The sequence below is a fragment of the Labeo rohita genome, chromosome 5 (assembly GCF_022985175.1).
Source record: "Labeo rohita strain BAU-BD-2019 chromosome 5, IGBB_LRoh.1.0, whole genome shotgun sequence".
Lineage (NCBI taxonomy): Eukaryota > Metazoa > Chordata > Actinopteri > Cypriniformes > Cyprinidae > Labeo > Labeo rohita.
In genome coordinates this window covers 21622325-21640682 of record NC_066873.1, presented here as the reverse complement: position 1 = coordinate 21640682, position 18358 = coordinate 21622325, and the positions used below count along the sequence as shown (strand labels likewise).

At 36.5% G+C, this 18358-nt stretch overlaps 1 protein-coding gene across 5 annotated transcripts in view; it reads left to right on the top strand.

Annotated features, from left to right (window-relative positions):
* Positions 1-18358, top strand: part of arl15a (ADP-ribosylation factor-like 15a) — a 130330-nt gene that overhangs the window by 41038 nt on the left and 70934 nt on the right. For 4 of the 5 annotated variants that reach the window (XM_051110329.1, XM_051110330.1, XM_051110328.1 and 1 more), the window contains 2 exons: positions 15846-16054; positions 17227-17286. In XM_051110329.1, coding sequence (XP_050966286.1) covers positions 15846-16054; positions 17227-17286 — 269 coding nt within the window. The remainder of the gene's footprint in view (positions 1-15845; positions 16055-17226; positions 17287-18358) is intronic. The other variant, XM_051110333.1, reaches the window with a different exon arrangement.

Genomic DNA, 18358 nt, shown 5'->3' with positions numbered 1-18358 from the left:
GAAATGCATATGGAGGGCCGTGAAATGAAGCTTCTCCAGTAGGTGAGGTCAGAGCCTCCAGGGATGGTTTTAATGGATTGCGGCCTCCAGTGTTCTTTAAGATGAGGCTGATGTATCACCTGGAGCAGGACACATCTGCTCTGACTGAAAGTTTGCAGAGTACCTGAAAGGGAATGCAGCTGTAAAAGATGTGTTGTGCATGTGTTTTTATGCTGCCCCATTAACTGCCTTACTTTGGTCATTGACGCATATAACCTACTGAGATGTCTCCACTCTTGGTGAAACTATATTATTCCTCTTTTGTGCATCTAGATCAGTGGTTCTTAACCTTAACTCAAAGGCCCAATATATTTTCAGATGAATTTTGGGAATATTGATATTTAACTAACCATCATTCATTTTGTGATTCCAAAAGTCCTAAGAATTGTCAATAAAAACAACATTTACTAAAGCAGGGTGTTGACACAGATTTCATTATTCAATTTCTATTTACAAGCTTTGCGATTCAATTTGATATCTATCTATCTATCTGTCTATCTATATATATATATAATCAGAGCATGCCAAATTTTCTCAAGGGAACAAAATCCCAACTTGCTATACTTTGAAGGTTAAAATTGACTGATTTGTATACAAACACTTAAATTACACTCAATTAAGTTTTTATAATAATAAAGTTATAATACTAATTTTACAATTACATTGTATTTCTACTCCAATATAAACATTTAAATGGTGGCTATCATAAAAACTTGGTGGATTTATTCAAACAAATTACATATTAAAGAACAGCAAAAGTTATAATAAATATGTCATATGGAGCATGTATTTAACTAAACTGGATGTTCTCTCATGTTTGTTTCATGCAGAAACTGGTATTAAAGTGGAGGAGATGATCAGTTCACATGCGCTTCACACTGCTGCTTCTCTTGTGGAGGTGCTACATCATCTGTCACTCCACAAGAAGCAGCACCAAAACGGCATTTATTGTTTGAATATTGTCATAAAATGAACAGAATTTGAAATCTGAGACTTTATTGAATTTCAAAAGTAACAAAGCACAAAGCTTATTATGATTTATTGGATGGAAGGCACGCTACAATATTCTGATCATCAACTGAAAACAGGCTAGACTAATCGATTCTTGGGATTTAAGAATTGATATTGTTTTGTAAAAAGAGAATACATTCAAATTGAGAAATCAATATTTTTTTTACCCAGCACTAATATTTGCTGAAGAGAATAAATAAAATGTGGGTTAAGTTTACATCTTGATTTAATTTAGATTTAGATTGTTCTCATTTTAATATATGAATTTAAAAATCTAATTTAATTTAATATTTGTATTAATATTTAATTTATTTAATAAATTATCTATTATTTATTTATGTTTGGAAATTATTAATTAATTTATTTAAATATTTTAAGTTCTCCTGTGGTCCCCTTAGGAGACGCCTATTTGGCCCTGGCCCCCTGGATGAAAACCACTAATTTAGATTTAATCTTCAGGCCATTGTTGATTCAAAAACTCTTCTTGATATGCAAATATATAAAATTACAAATTCATATAAATAATAGAAGGCTGGTGTGGGAAAAATCCACTTTGCTACATTAGTTAGATTGTCTACCAGTGAAATGTGCACAATATGACTTTCTTTTTTATTTTAAAATATAGACAGTCATCTCTGTCCTTCTTGATGCACTTTAAGCACTTTAACAGCTCTAGTGACTAAGTGGCTACTTCAGCAACTTAAGGGCCCTGATAAATGTCATTTGCTGGTCCAGACTGTGCTTGAATTTAAGCGGTGAGGAAAATGAAATTTGATTAAATATCATAAAATCTTTTTAGAGATGTTTGGGTGATATTAAGATATTTTTAATTTGTGCATACTCATTTCTCTTATGTTTACATATAGATTACATTTGCTGCCATCTAACACTTGAATGAATATCCATTCTACATACTGCAGAATATAATGATGTAATGCTTTGTTAAAACAGTATAAAAGACGGCCATTTTTTTTAAATTTGTGCATCTGTGCATCTTTTCAATTCATAAGTAAACGTGCCTATAGACAGTTTGCAATTCCAATCATTTTTAGGCTCCTCACGTGTTCATTCTGTAGATTTGATTATGTATATATCCATTTTCAAAGTAAACTAGGTACAGTTAGTGGCTACTGTCTCTTTATTCAACCAGTGCTTCAGAAGACTGAAACATCCCATTGGGCCTGGCACAGAGATTTACTCAACATAAACTACATCTGCGATGCTCACTTAGTAGTTACAAAGCGGAAAAAGCAGAGGAGGCTGACTCAGTACTATGACTGCGTGTTTCCGCTGCTAAATTGAGTAATGCATTTTTTAACACCCTCTCCCATGTGTCCTCAAAGCTTACAACTGTCAAGCCCTTCCCTTCTCCTTCCAGATCCGGGAAAACCATATTCTAACTCTGTATCTGTATCTCTGTATCTCCAACCTTTCCTTGTTGTAAATGTACAGTATTTACTTTTTTTTGAAGTCTTTTATTTATAGCAGTGTGCAATATTTCTCAAGCATCGGTGTTGTCATAAATCACACTACCGTTCAAAAGTTTTGAAAGCTGATATGGTGGTCAAGAATATTATTCTTATTCTAAACAGATAAAATTTAAACACTTTCGATCAATGTTGCATTGTTGCGTGCAAATAAAAACATACATTTCTTTCAAAAACAATTGTACTGTTCCCAAACTGTATATTACAGCAGCATAATAACAAAATGGAACCATCATGCTCTACTTTTTTCTTGATTTGTTTTTTTTTCACCTTGCTTTGCTATAACGTATAGTCAGCATTCACAGTTGAAACTTAACTATGACCAATACCAATTTATTTCCTCCATAAGTCTTTAAGTGACAATTTAGAAAGTCTGGCATCAAAGAAGATACAATTTTCCCACCGGGAAACGTGTTTGTAACATGACTTCAACGACAGCATGAGAATGAACAAGTCTCTGAAGATTGGTGCTGTATAAACTGTGGAATGACAGGATGGATGAATGTGAATGTGAGAAAGTTCTGAATGTGAACTGTGAGCATTTGCCATAGTGACATATCGGCAGTTTGTCATACAGCTCGTGGCGTGAAGGTTGTCGTCCTGCTGCGTTTAACAAACTGCTTCCCTCATCCGTGTAATAATCCGCCCTGATGGCAAGAGGCAATCCGTGTCTGTTACCCTTTTGACACAAAGGCCAGTAATGCCCTGTGTGTGTTAGCAGTATGTCCGTTAGGTGTGAGGCATGACTGGCACAGTGAAGAGGCATCTGTTAATGGAGTCTGTGAATGCGCCCTCTCCAGTGACAATGACGTCAAAGGAGATTAGACGTGACTTTATGTGCGATGATAGCCCTTGCTGTGAATGTCAGACAATGTTATTCATTTCCTTACAACTTCATTTTTAGGCACAGGCCAAACAGTGTCCTGATCGCTTTTTTTTCTAAACTTTTAATGTCAAATGACTGAATCAGCATGCGTATTTCAGCGTGTGATAGTTATAACAGCCATCTGTGTTAACACCCTGGTTGTACTTGAATATCTTACAGTCAGGTGACCATTTAGATTTGGAAAGCATGAATTTTCATACCATCTGGATATTTTAAAAATATTTTAGTCATATTTATGTATTTATTAAACAATGTTTTTTCAAATTTATTCTTTGTATATAAAAAAGTTTTAAGTTCTTTCAAATTTTATTAAACAGAAATGGTCCTTGCTTATTTAGGAAAACAAATCACATGTACAGTGGGGTCTAAAAGTCTGACAACAGGTGAAAATGCCTAGTAATTAACTTTTGACACTTTACAGTAAGGTGTCATTTGTTAACATTAGTTAAAATATTAACTAACATGGACAACCAATCAACAATTGTCACACCCCTGTGGACTGTTTTGTTGGTTTTGCCCTCTTGTGCCCTTATTTGGTCTTTCCTGTTCCGTTTTTTTTTAAGTGTACATTGGTTTATCACTCCCACCTGTGTTTGTCTAATTAGCTCTCTTATATAAGTTTGATTCAGTTCCTTGTGTTTTGTCCGTTCTTAATGTCTTATCATGTATGTTTATGTCGTGTTGGCGTGTTTTCCCCCCGCTGTTCCAGTTTGTTCCTGTTCCCGTGTGGATTATTCTATTAAAGCTCGTTTACATTATTTCCTCGTCCCTGCTACTCCTTTCCGCACACGACCGTGACAGAAGAACGGACTGTAACCAAAAATGTTCTGGGTTGAGGAATTCCTCCTAAACATCCAGCAGGCGGACAGGCCTTTGGAGCAGTATGTGGAGGAATTTTTGAGCGTGTTACATCTGGTAAGTTGGAGCGACTCGATGATTAACGCGTGTTTTCAGATGGCGCTAAAAGATGACCAGTTGTTTTGTTCCGTGACTCCTGACGATTGCCGCAGACCCGAGTCTTTCATTAACTATATCCTTGCTCTCTGTCACTCCAACTTCTATGTCGATGTGGAGGATTCTAATCTTCCCCCCCATCCGAAAACACGCAGATGCTCCAGCTCACCACCAGCCAGCGTCCTCCACCTGCTGCTCCAATGAGCTCTGTTCCTCCCTCGCTTTCCCCAGTCCTCCAGAGCTCCGCCCTCATCCTCAGCCCAGAACCCGCACCCCGCTCACGGACTCCGGCCGCAGCAAGTCGGCATGCCGCCGCCCCGCGCTCAACTCGCCCGGCCACAGCTCCGCACTCAAGTCAGCCTGCCACCGCTCCGCGCTCTAGGCCGCCGGCTTCTAATATGGCAAGCCACATATATATTGAAAACAATATGGACCTGGCAATCCCCAGGGGTGTAGATTACTCTGTGCACTCTCCTTCGTCTCCGCTGGTCCCGTCCAGCCCTCCTCCAGAGCGAGAGCGCCCTCCAGAGCCCGCGCCTCCTGAGCCAGCGCCCTCCTGAGCCAGCGCCTCCTAAGCCCGGTCCTCCTGTACTCTCCCGGGCTGACAATACCCTAATTTTCCCCCAAGAAAAGGGGGTGAGAGGGTGGGGGGTGGGTACCCTTACGAACTGTGTGCTCCGCCATGGCTGCCCGGACTGTGTACTCGGCCATGGCTCCCCGAGCTCCCTGATCCGCAATGGCTACCTGGACTGTATACTCGGCCATGACTCTCCGAGCTCCCTGATCCACCATGGCCATGGACTATATGCTCCGCCGTGTTCCCTGACCCGCCATGGCTCCCTGAGCTCCCTGATCCACCCTGGAGGCGTTCCTTCTCTCCGTCCGGTGTCTGCCCTGCACGAGCCTCCAGGGCGCCCCCCCCCCCTCCCCGGAGGGGGGAGTAATGTTACAATGTGACTGTTTTGGTGGTTTTACCCTCTTGTGCCCTTATTTGGTCTTTCCTGTTCCGTTTCTTGTTAAGTGTTCATTGGTTTATCACTTCCACCTGTCTTTGTCTAATTAGCTCTCTTATACAAGTTTGATTCAGTTTCTTGTGTCTTGTCCTTTCTTAATGTTTTATCATGTATGTATGTCATGTTGGCATGTGTTTTTCCCCCCGCTGTTCCAGTTTGTTCCTGTTCCCGTGTGGATTATTCTATTAAAGCTTGTTTACATTATTTCCTCGTCCCTGCTACTCCTTCCCGCACACGACCGTGACAACAATACATTTATTACACTAGTTAGCAAGTTTCGCAGCTAAAGTAAAAAATCTCTGAGAGCAGCTTGTCACTCCACAAAGTGTAGAGAGGGCGGGGTGAGCAGAGCTCATTTGCATTTAAAGGAACAATCCCTCAGAATGGGATGATTTTTGCAGAGCTCATTTTGACAAGTTAAAAAGGGTGTTGTTTTACACAACCATTGAGAATTTTTAACCGAAGTATATTATAGACTTTTCATTAAGACCCTAAAGAATCATATCAACTTGTGGAAAATGGGCATCCGATGACCCCTTTAATAAAGCATTAGTAATTGCTGAAATTAAAATTAACCAAGATTAATAAATGCTGTAGAAGTATTGTTCATTCTTAGTTCATGTTAACTAATGTAGTTATGTTAACTAATGAAACTTATTGTAAAGTGTTACCAATTCTCTTGGATCTTCATAATGTTCTCCTGGAGCTAATGTACTGTATGTGTGCGAATCTTATTAGCAATGAGCTATAATATGATGCTACGTTATATCAAATACTGTTTTTCTATTCTGCCAACTCTTGTGTTATTTTAAGGAGTACACTGAGTTCATAGAAAACAAATGTCCTGATAGCTGTTCCGTAACAGTCATCATTCTTTTTATTTGTACACGCTTGAGAGGCTTCCCAAGTGACGTGAGAACTCACTAGCTCAAAGTCTGAAGTTTTGAGAAGGATGTTTGAAATTCAGATATCTGATTTAACTTTAGATTTATGTTTGTAATGAAGTAGGCTGGCTATTGTTCTGAACTTTTCAGGAGTCTCACCACCACTACTGAAATACTTCTGTTTTTGCATACTTTCTAGTTTGATACCATTTTAAAAGGTGCTGTATGTAGTTGTTTGACTGTACGAAAGCATAAAACACTATAAAACATTCACAGATGTTTAGGAAACATGCTAATTTCACAAACTTATTGCCCTGAAAAACAATGCTACAGCCAATTATTCTGCAATATAATGCACATTCTGTGTCGGAATGTCTGTTGTGTTTTGGTCCATGTGATTCCACTGCCAGTTTAACCAATAGTACATCAACTTACAGCGTGAGGCTCATTGCCTTCCATTGTAAATTGCGCTCATTCCCATTGCATGTCCTCAATCGGACAACTCGCTGCAGTGTTGCATTTGAGTGTAGACGTGGTATGAGACTATTAACTTTAGCCGCATTGCCTTGTACTGACGATCGTTTACAAAGCAGTCTGGTGAAATGAATTGCCCAAACAAATGCATTTAGGACGATTAGGGGGCGCATCCCCTTCAAAAATCCCCTTTTTATCATTATAGGGTGGCTTATGTACACAAACTGCCAAGACACATTTAAGTTAACACACATTTAAGTTAACACCATGTAAAAGTGAATTTTGCATCCTATGTCTCCTTTGAATTGCAGTTATATACTGTACACATAACAATTTGAGTAAGTTTTAAAAAAAAACAAAGCAGTCAAGAATTTCAGATTTTGTTTACTTTGTCCTTCCTTTGCTTTGACATCAGCATTTGATGTGCATGAGCTCATCAGGGTTGAAGAATCATGTTCTCCTGCTTGATTTGAGAAATATTGCATAGTGTGAGAGCATATTGTGCTTCAGTGGAAGCAAGAACATCTGACTAAAAAAAAAATATTATAGTGCTGAAATATTTGTTTTTTGTTTATGCTATAACTGTTCCATGTTAAAATGGTGTTCTTTTTTTTTTCTTTTGGACTGCACTGTACACTTTTTAGGATGTCCTGCCAGGGTTGAGTTGCTCCTGCCAAACCAAACCATATTAGTCTGTATAGTCAGGGTTTTTTTTCCATCGTTCTTAAATATTGAAGGCTGTAACTGAGTGATCGTAGTTAGCAATGACAAATATTGCTATCTTGTTTTCCCTTGATTGCTCTAATGCAATGCTAATGTCTAAATGTGATATGTGGCGACGGTATTCTGTTGTTACTCCCTTTCCACGAAATTCCATTCGATTTACGACACAAACAATTATGAGATTTTAATGGTGATGACATCAGGGATGCTGATGTGTCTTGGACTTGCAGAGGGGAAAGTCAAACTATGCAGGTTTCTGAACCAGCTGGACAGCAGATGATGAGTAGAGTTTATAAAGATCATGACTGAATAGCTTTATATTAAAGATTCATATCTAAATACTCAATGTTGAAGTAGGCTTGGTTGTCTTATCCTTTCCTCCTGCAGAATCCTATCCCCCTTACATCAAGATATTTTTAGGGGGAATCTATTCAGTGCTTGATAAGAAATTGTACTGTATAAAATTATATATATATTTTTTTAAACAAAAATGTTAAAACTTACAAAGGTAACTATATTTAAATTTTTGTTCAGGCATTGAAGAAGCAGGATAGAATTCTCAAATGTGATTGGTCAAGCAGCTTTCTTTTTTTGTTGGTGTTTAGTCAGGGGAGTTTTTTCGCTGTATCACTCTGCATGTTCGTGTTTTCTGTCTTTCCAGTATTCCAGAACAGACCAGAAATTCCCGTCACTTTGTTCATTCATAAACACTGTTCCAGTCTGTGTGTTGCAAGAAACGCTTGCTTCTCATGGAACACATTTTTTTTCTCTCATGTCACCAATGCTGCTTTTATTTTATTTGAACAACGTGCATTTAACAGTATTATTGTGAAATATGGTTACAATTTAACATGTCCGTTTTCCATTTTAACACATATTGTAATTTATTCCTGTGATGGCAAAGCTGAATTTCATTACAGGATCATTACTCTAGTCTTCAGTGTCACATCATCCTTCAGAAATCTTTCTGATATGCTAATTTGATGCTAAAGTAACATTTCCTATAATTATCAGTGTTGAAAACAGTTTTCTTCAGGATTCTTTTGAAAGTTGTTAGTACATCTTTCCTGTCAGTTTTGATCAATTTAATGTATCCTTGCTGAATAATTTTATTTCTTAAAAAACAAAACAATTTTACTGACCGCAAGCTTTCGAATGGCAATGTAAATGGCACACGCATAATGCAGGAATGGAGTGTGGATTACATTAAATAGTGCCAAAGTATTTGACTCATTTATATTTAAAGAGAAAAGAAACCTAAGACTCGGTTATGCTTGGTTGTTTGTACTGTCTGCTGCCTGTGGTTAGATGGTTTCGAGCTGGATACCATGACCTGGATCTGAGCTGTGGAAAGGCATTTGGAGACCCAAGCTGTCTGATGTGATCCAGGCAGAAATGATGGACATTTAATGAGTTAAAATGAAACACTATGCCCTGGAGATGTGGACAGACGAGCAGCCAAGACAGACTGTTTCAACATATCTGCATCTCTCTTGGCAGGTCTAGATAACAGGTCCTAGGAGGAGTAGATTGTTTTTGCAAAATGTCTTTTTTAGTCTCACACATGCCTTAGATAATGGTGCCCTGCAACATCACAAGCATGTACAGCGGGTTCTCCGTTATTCTGTCTGAACAAAACCAGAATGTGTTTTCAATGATGTCTCACAGAAACATCAACGACTATGTTTTTCCAGCAAATTAACATTTGACTTCCTGACAAGGGGCATTGACCAATAGGTGGCAGAAGATGTCAGTATGATGATAGATGGGTACGAGATGAAGAGGGGTGCTTCACTGTTCACTGATGCAAACCACACAGATCAGACCCATTCGCAAAGTACACGCACTGAACTCCTCATGTGCAACACACTTCCTGATCAGAGATGGCGAAAGTACATACATCCTTCACTCAAGTAGAAGTATACTCATGTTTAAAAATACTCTGGTAAAAGTAGAAGTACTGACTACACTTTTTTACTTAAGTTAAAGTAAAGAAGTAGGAGCTCAGACATGTACTTAAGTAAAACGTATCCATTACTACTACCTGTTTTAGTGTCACACTGGTAACTGGATCTCACATCATATTGACACATTATTACAAAATAACTTGATAGCTAATGAATATATCAAGGCTAAACAACCATCATGTAGAACAAGATCAGTCTTTTCATTTTCCATTATATCTCTCTGCATCTCACTTTGTGTGTTTGCTTTTTTCACTTATTTTCTTGTAACTGTCACTTTTCCCATCAGCCATTTACAGTACTGTTATGAGCACAACTGTCTCCGCCTTGTTTCAAAACAACCACCTCATTATATTTTATTTGCAGTAACAATTTTATTTAAGTTCAGTTTAAAGTATCACATTATGACCAGGTGTTGTTGTTTTATCTTATAATGGCTTAAATACTATAGATTTAAGAAAACGATATTTTCTAAATTGCCTGAATGTCAAAATGAGTAATATAATGATTATATCATGACAATATCTTTACAGAAAAATCCAAATACTGAACATTATCATGAGTTATATTTTCCTCTTACCAAAGTTAACCATGGTTTATTACAGTAAAAGTATAGTAATAATGTTTTTGTTTTTTTGGTGGATTGATTACAGTCTGTTTTAATTTAACTACAGCCATAGTTTTATCACACATCTCATGGTTAGACTATGGTTAGTGTAGCAAAACCATGGGTTATTTGTGGTTACCATGGTTTAACTATAGTAACCATGGATTTTGGTTTTAATTTTCGTAAGGATTGTGTTGTTATCTGGCTAGCTCCCTCTGAACGTATTACAAAATAATGTTTTGTAACATTTGTTTGCTAAATTACTAGGGATGCACCGATACCACTTTTTTCAGTACTCGCCCGATACCGATACTTTTAATTTTGGTACTTGCCGATTCCGAGTACCGATACCGATACTTTAAAATTTACAGGTAGATTTGTAAAATATAGGGTACAGAAACTAAAAGAATATGTATAATGTTAGTTGGTCAACTTTGTTTATCAAATAGATACAGTCAAACCAAAATGTATTTAGAATCCATTATCATAAACTGTGTCCTGCACCCACTAGTAAAAAAAAAAATAAATAAATAATAAAAATAAATATATATCAAAAATTGTCAAAAGATGGTGTATATCTGCTGTCTAAATAATTTTTGGGTTGACTATATATCACTTAATTATTTTTACACTTAATTATGCCCATTAAAATGTGTTTTGTTGCTTTAACTGTTTTTTTTTTTTTTTTGCTCTCTATGGTTCATCATCTTCAATTTAATAGCATTAAACTGCTCAATTGCAGCGGCTCAGTACTGTAATCACGTGAACCACTCATTATGAATCTCCTAACTCTGATATTTTCAGAATTATAAGTCACATTTTTTTATCTGAAATATGCTGCTATTTGGGCTACAATCCAAAGCGACTCAAATAATGGAGAATCACTCGTGAAGCAAAACATCGCATCGCATTTCACACAGGCTGCTATAGTTTCACTTTCGCCGGACATTCGTGTATGCTTAAGGCTGAAAAAAAACGATGTTTATAGCGAATGCCCCTATATTTATATATATATATATATATATATATATATATATATATATATATTCTTATATCTACGATTTTGTTTTAATCCAAAAGATGCGTGTGCTAAATATGCGAACATCAATGAAGATCACGCAACAGCGCGCGTTTCTCTCTCGCTCCCTCTCTCTCTATACCGTTAAATAACTTGTGCATTGATTTACTTAAATTGTTTTTGACATATCATACCGAACTACAAACTTTCCAGTGATGTCAAGGCGGGATATTAACTCGACAAGCCCGCACATCTTGGCCGCCGCGCGCTCAATCCAATCTGCGTGCTTTGCCTATCTGCTGACGCGCACCAGTTATACAAGCTTAATACTGAATGTTTAACATTATTTTACTTACATACACATACTTCGTGGACATCTTTATACTCTAATGACTCCATTCTGCTGTCTGTCGTTTTGTTGTCGGTGTTTCTTTGCCTGCATACGCACTTGTCACATGATGTGGTATCGGCGTTTGGTATCGGGGCATTTTAACGAGTACGAGTACGAGTACAGGAGCTCAGTATCGGCCCGATACCCGATACCAGTATCGGTATCGGTGCATCCCTATAAATTACTACTGTAACTTTACAGTAGACAATAATGATGTCCTTTAGCATAGAGTATTTTGAGTGATGATAGTAATTTAGTTTTCTTTTGTTTATAGTACTACTGCTGTAGTTTTGTCTTTATTTAGTTAAGCATTAAACTGCTAGCAACTCTTACCAGCCTGTTTACCAATGAAACTGACCTGCACTTTAAGTCCTGAACAGGTCAGTAGATTTGCCTCTATGACCCATCCAGCACTTCCACTCCATTCTCGAGTCACTTGCAATGATTACTCTCATAGAAACCGTTTGGCAGAGCCGAATCGCATTGCCAGTCAAGACTAACCGATGCATGATTTATTAAAGATTTGTTATCGAATGGTGATCCACCAAATGCTGATTAAAACTAAAGTAACGAGCCTTGTTTGAAAATGTAAGAAGTACAAAGTACAGATATTTGTGTAAAAAGCAAGGAGTAAAAGTAAAAAGTAGTCCAAAAAATAGTGAAGTAAAGTACTGATACCAGAAAAATCTACTTAAGTACTTTTTTTACTTCCCATCTCTGTCCTTGATCTTTGCTGTTTGTTTGTTAAGAATTTTGGCTAATTAGATTATGCTTTCATCTAGCAGGAAGAGTGTAGTCTAGTGCTTAGTTTAATGTTTCTCTGTGTTTATATCCATTCAGAAAAACTGACCCAAAATCATTGTAGAAGTTTTCAGATGCTGCGTGAACCTGCAGATAACTGAGATTATGTTTTGCAGACCCTTTTTTATTTACACTAGGCAGTCAGCTTGAGTTTACCTTGTTGCTGTTATTCTGAGTGTGTTATGGGAAACGGTAAATGGTGTTGCTGGACTGTGGTGACACATCTTGATAGTGAAAGTCCAAAATGAGGTTACAGGCTCTTATTTTCTTACGTACTTGACGTACACAACTGTTCAAATGTTTGAGGTCAGTAAAACTTTTTAATGCTTTTGAAAGAAGTTTCTTATGTTCACCATATCGTGTAATATAACAGTGTTCTGTTTTAATAAATGCAATGTATTCCTTAAATGGCAAAGCTGACTTTGTCCTATCTTCAGGGTCACGTGATTCTTCAGAAATCACTCTAATATGCCGATTTGCTGCTCAAGAAACACATACTACTATTATTAATAATCAAAATAAAAAAACTTGCTGTCCCTGAACGTTTTATACAGTAGTGTAAATGAAGACGAGAGGTTAGTGTATGACTCTCTTTGTAAGCATGTAGATCTCATTCACACCTAAGGCGTAACCTACAGACAAATATGATTATTGCAAAACAAACTCTGATGGTGTGATCGGATCATCCTGAATAGGTTTATTTTGCAATAATAAAATTACTTATTAGTTGACGTTTTGCCAAATAAATACATAAATGGACATTTTAATTATTTTATTATGTGAAAGAAAGAGGCTGTGGATTGCTGCTATGCACAACTGTGGAAATTGGTTGTCTGGCAACGATCAAATGTACCGTTTAGCAGTCATTATACATAAACGTTTGACCGCAGAATGTCAAAATCTGTATCTGAGTGTTCCAGAGAGCCTTGTAATAAAAACAACTACTGTGGCACAGTGCAGATATATCAATTTATAGCAGTAAAAAAGAACCACATGTGGACTACAAACCAGTAAAACATTTGCTAAACATTTGAACTGGCAACCTAGAGACTTGGAGGAAACCCAAATACATTGAATAATTCCTGAAAAGGCCTATGCATTTCCTCTTTGGAGAAAGATTTTGGAGAAACTAATTGCTCAAACTTGTCTTTCTGACTGTTGGCCTAGTTCTAACTCCATTCTGTCTGTTTGAAACAGAATTAATCATTTGAAATAGTTAAATTAAACAGATATTTGTGATCTTGGACCACAGTCTCAAGTAGCACAGGTATATTTATAGCAGTAGCCAAAAATACATTGTATGGGTCAAAATTATCGCTTTTTATGCCAAAAATCATTAGGATATTAAGTAAAGAACATATTTCATGAAGATATTTTGTAAATTTCCTACCATAAATATATCAAAACTTAATTTTTGATTAGTAATATGCATTGCTAAGAACTTCATTTGGACTACTTTAAAGGTGATTTTCTCAATATTTAGATTTTTTGGCACCTTCAGATTCCATATTCCAGATTATTGTCCTATCTTAACAAACCACACATCAATGGAAGTTTTTTAAAAAATTGACCCTTATGACTGGATTTGTGGTCCAGGGTAACATTTCTGTGATTTTGAGTATAACATGTCTCCAATAGGTATGTTACATGTTCGTAATGCATGTGATAACATAAATTTGTCTTTAGAATTAATCATATGTAATCATTAAGTGACATTCTCTTTCATTATCTAAAAGGAAAAACATTTGAATTCATTTATACATCTCTTCTGTATTCATTTGCATATATTCTGATTTGCTTGTAGAATTACTACAGTCTCTTTGCAAATATACAAGAAATGGCCAAACAAAATCAGTGAGATATTTGAACTAAGCTGGCATCTTCGAACAGGCTGTGTTAGAAAACACTGAGTAAAAGACCATACTGCCATTTCACATCTCCCCAGGAGTCTTGCGTGCTGTTTTTTTACACTAGTTTAGCCTGGCAAGTCAAACCAAATGCTTCCTTTCTGGTGAGAGTGATTTATTTCTTGCAGTTTCGCCTTAACAATTTTGTTTTGAGACTTCAGGACCATTTTTTCTATAAACTTGCGTCATCGTGATCTCACCGGATTTGTCAACAGTTACATGACTTGACTTGTGGTCTGATGATTATTGTGACAGAATACTGCTTCATGATTTATTTCCTTTTTCCCCTCCTTTCGTATTTTTTTTTTGGATGACTGCAGTCAGGCTAAGTTTAGTACTTTAAGCCTATTTCATTTGGGATTCATTTGAAAGATTTTAAAACTCTTTTGAAAAAAAGAGCATAATATGATGTACGTCATGAACTGATGCTACAAAGGAAAGATGCTATAAGGAAATGGGGAATATTTTTATTACATGATATGTTCTGTGACACATAGGGAAACTCCCTATTAATATTTCAGAACATCAGAAATGAAAGACCTAAAATGGCTTTAGAATTTAAGTAAGAATGCCCTTTAACCCTTTAACTGTCACCGTCCCCTTTGTGGGACGCCTAAGTTTACTTCACCATATTACAAATAAATCCTAATCTAATCTTGACAAACTATACATTGTTGGAAAGGTCAAAGACTCCTAAATAGATATTTTATCATATTTTTGTGTTACAAATTATGTAGGAAAAGTAATAGATTAATATATGTCAAGAGTGCAACTTAAAGTAATCTACATCATAACAGGAGTTCTGACCTTTGTCACAAAAGATTTTCTTTGTTGCCTTTTTCCCTATCACGTTTTAGAAGTCATAAGAAATTATATATCAGTTATAAAATTCATCCTTTGAAAGGCATTTTAAAATCAGACATTGCATTTCCACAGAAAATGTACATTAAAATCATATTACAAAATGTTTTCATTTATGAATTATTAAAATTTAAGTCTGGATAGTGCATTTTTATGTCTGTGTTCAAAAATGGGAGTGACGGTTAAACTCCAATTCATTCACTCAACACTTATAATCACTTTTGAGTTCTTCTGTGCCACCTCTGTAGTACAAATTAATTTTGTTAATACTGATTTCATTTGATTAGTAATTTATTCTACTTGCTTTAATTAGACATTTTAAAAAGCTTATAAACATATATTAACATACATTAATTAACTTTTAATAAAGTTAGAACAATGCCATTGCAAAGGCAAAAAAAAAAAATTCCCTTGTAAATCACTTTAAGGAGTCAAGTATCACCTTATAACGGGAAGGCTCACTTTCGACCAGATATTTTGATTATGATTTAAAGGTGCTCCTGAAATTTTTGACTGTGTTCCTAAATTTTTTAAGTTAGGAGCACAAGTGCAGAAGAGCCATAGATAGATAGATAGATAGATAGATAGACTTCCCAGAATGCATTACATGTGTTAAATTTCTTTAATTTACAAGTTCTTAAAGTCCTCTTTTTGTCATTTTGAATTTAAAATTCAGTTCATCTTCCTGCCGGGTTTAGCAATTCATTTCAAATTCACACTCATAAATTGAAAGGGAGCCTATACGTTACAATTTTTGGATTTTTGCTTACTTATGATCGTACATGAACGTCACATGGTACATCATTACTGCTTCCCTCTCTGTAGGAGCTGAGAGCATCAAGAAATACTGGAGCCGATATTATCAGGGTTCCCAAGGTGTGGTGTTTGTCCTCAACAGTGCGGCATCAGATGAAGAGATGGAGGCATCCCGATCTGAGCTCCACTTGGCCATGCAGCATCCTCAGCTGTGCACCCTTCCTTTCCTCATTCTCGCCAACCACCAGGATTCACCAGCTGCCCGCTCTGTATCAGAGGTATGGTAACTTTCCACACCAAATATAGCTCTATGTTAAGTGCCGGCCGTCTTCTATGTGATCTGCCGCTGTTGAGGGTTGCTGGGCTCTGTTTGTACACATTCTCTCAAGTGTTTGGACTGAGCGCTGGGTAGCGCGCGTTTTGGAGAGCGTCCTGTTGCCATGCAATAAGAACTGTTGTTTATGGTCAGGCTTGGAAGAAGAGCGACCAGGGCTGGGATAGGATGTTGTGGGGAGCTCCCCCCCTCCCTATTGCATCTCAGAACCAGAGCTGATGATGTAAACATGTGACGTGAGCCGGCTGACTAATAGTCTCTTTCCACACGCTGAGAAAACCCTTCAGAGGTTGTTCTCTTCAGGAGGAAGTATGACCAAGCTGCAGGAGACACTTGAAGTTTTCCAAGTATGCATTAAATCTAGACACGGACGCAAGTATGACTGTCTGGTGCTGGAGTTATGCGCCTGAGACAGGAAAGTATCAATCTGCATACATACCATGTGTACGTTTTTGCAGAAGGTTACATATTTTGCACTTAAATGTGACGTCAGTTTCAGGTGGGCCAGACGACTTGGCTGAGTATTTGAAACAATAAGTAATATTAGTAGATAATAAATTAAATTATAAAAAATAAAGGCGTTTTTTAATTGTGTCACCAGTAGTTATTTGAAACAGAGTCCACTATAGTATAGTTATAGTAAATTTATGGATTAGTTTTATTATTTTTAGTTAATTAATTAAAGAAAATGTTGTTATGATATCTAAAAAGTGCCCCTAAATCATACGGATAATTCTCCTAAAATCCCATCAAACGAGTTATAATGTAAGTGCCTGGAATGTCTTATTCAGAAGTGGTTTGTCAAAATTTCCACTATCAAATGTTAAGGAAAGGCAGGACATTGTCTTCTGCGCAGGACTCGCTGTTGTCCAGCCCACTGTGAACAAGTGGGTGAAGATGGCATCAGGTTAGGAGTTCAAGCCTCTGATCAGATGTAGACCACAGATTGAAGCAAGTTAATCCCTCTACTGCTGACTCCTTTTAGTCTGTCAGACTGAAGGGATAACCTTCATCCAAATGATTCCCTTCATTTCTGTAACCCATTGCATTTTTGTATTCTTGAAGGTGCAGACATTTTACATTAATCCTGCATTTACCTTCTGGCTCCTCCAACAGGAGCTGTCGTCTATGATGCAATCCACCAAACCAAGTGGATGTCTGGTTCTAAATCTACAGGTATATCGCTGGCCAATAAATGTGACTCACTACTGGAAAATGAAGGGCCGGAAAGCTCACATTTATTTTATCATTCACACTGTATGCATATACAGCGTAGCACAAGGGGCCGCAAGGGGGTGCTATTGTGTCTGCGGTAAAGTTATATAAACAATAAATACTTTAAAATTCACCAAGTTTGATTTTATTAGTTTCAAGGTGCTTTCTAACCACAGAAGTCATGAGATTAATAAAATATTTTATTTCATTGATAGTTTTATGTTTCTTTTGAGGTTTATACATTCACGTTCAGATCTCTTAATGATGGGTATACCTACAGTAATAGAAAGATAACATTATACACATATTTATAATATTTTTTAAATTTTAGTGCTGTCAAATGATTAATTGTGATTAATCGCATCCAAAATATTTTTTTTGTTTATATGTGTGTGTACTGTGTATATTTATTAGCTATATATAAATATGCACACGTGCATGTATATATTTAAGAAAAAAATGTGTTTAAATATATGCATGTAAATATTTGTAAAATATATACTATATGTGTGTGTATTTATATATATAGTTAATAAGTGTACACAGTTCACACATATATTATGTAAGCAAAAACTTTTATTCTTTTATTTTGGATGCAATTAATCATTTGACAGATTACTCATTTGTATTTTTTACAGTATAAATGGGTGTTTAAGTGAATAAAAAAAGCAATGTTCATGTTTTAGCAATAGGGTCACTTATTTGGGCTTCTGTGGCATTAAAATGTTGCCAAGCAGATTGTCGCTGCTGAGTTTTGCTCACTAAACTACATTGAAATACATTGAAAGTACAGTGTAAACCTATTTATCCCTGCAATAACAGGCAACAAAGGCCTTTAAGAATGTAGAACATAAACTGACGTAATCTGTCAGGGCTCTATGCTTATAAAATTTAGGAGCACAGTCAAAAATTTCAGGAGCACCTTCAAATCACAATCAAAATATCTGGTCGAAAGTGAGGCTTCCCATTATAAGGTGATATTTGACTCCTTAAAGTGATTTACAAAGGGAATTTTCTTTTTGCCTTTGCAATG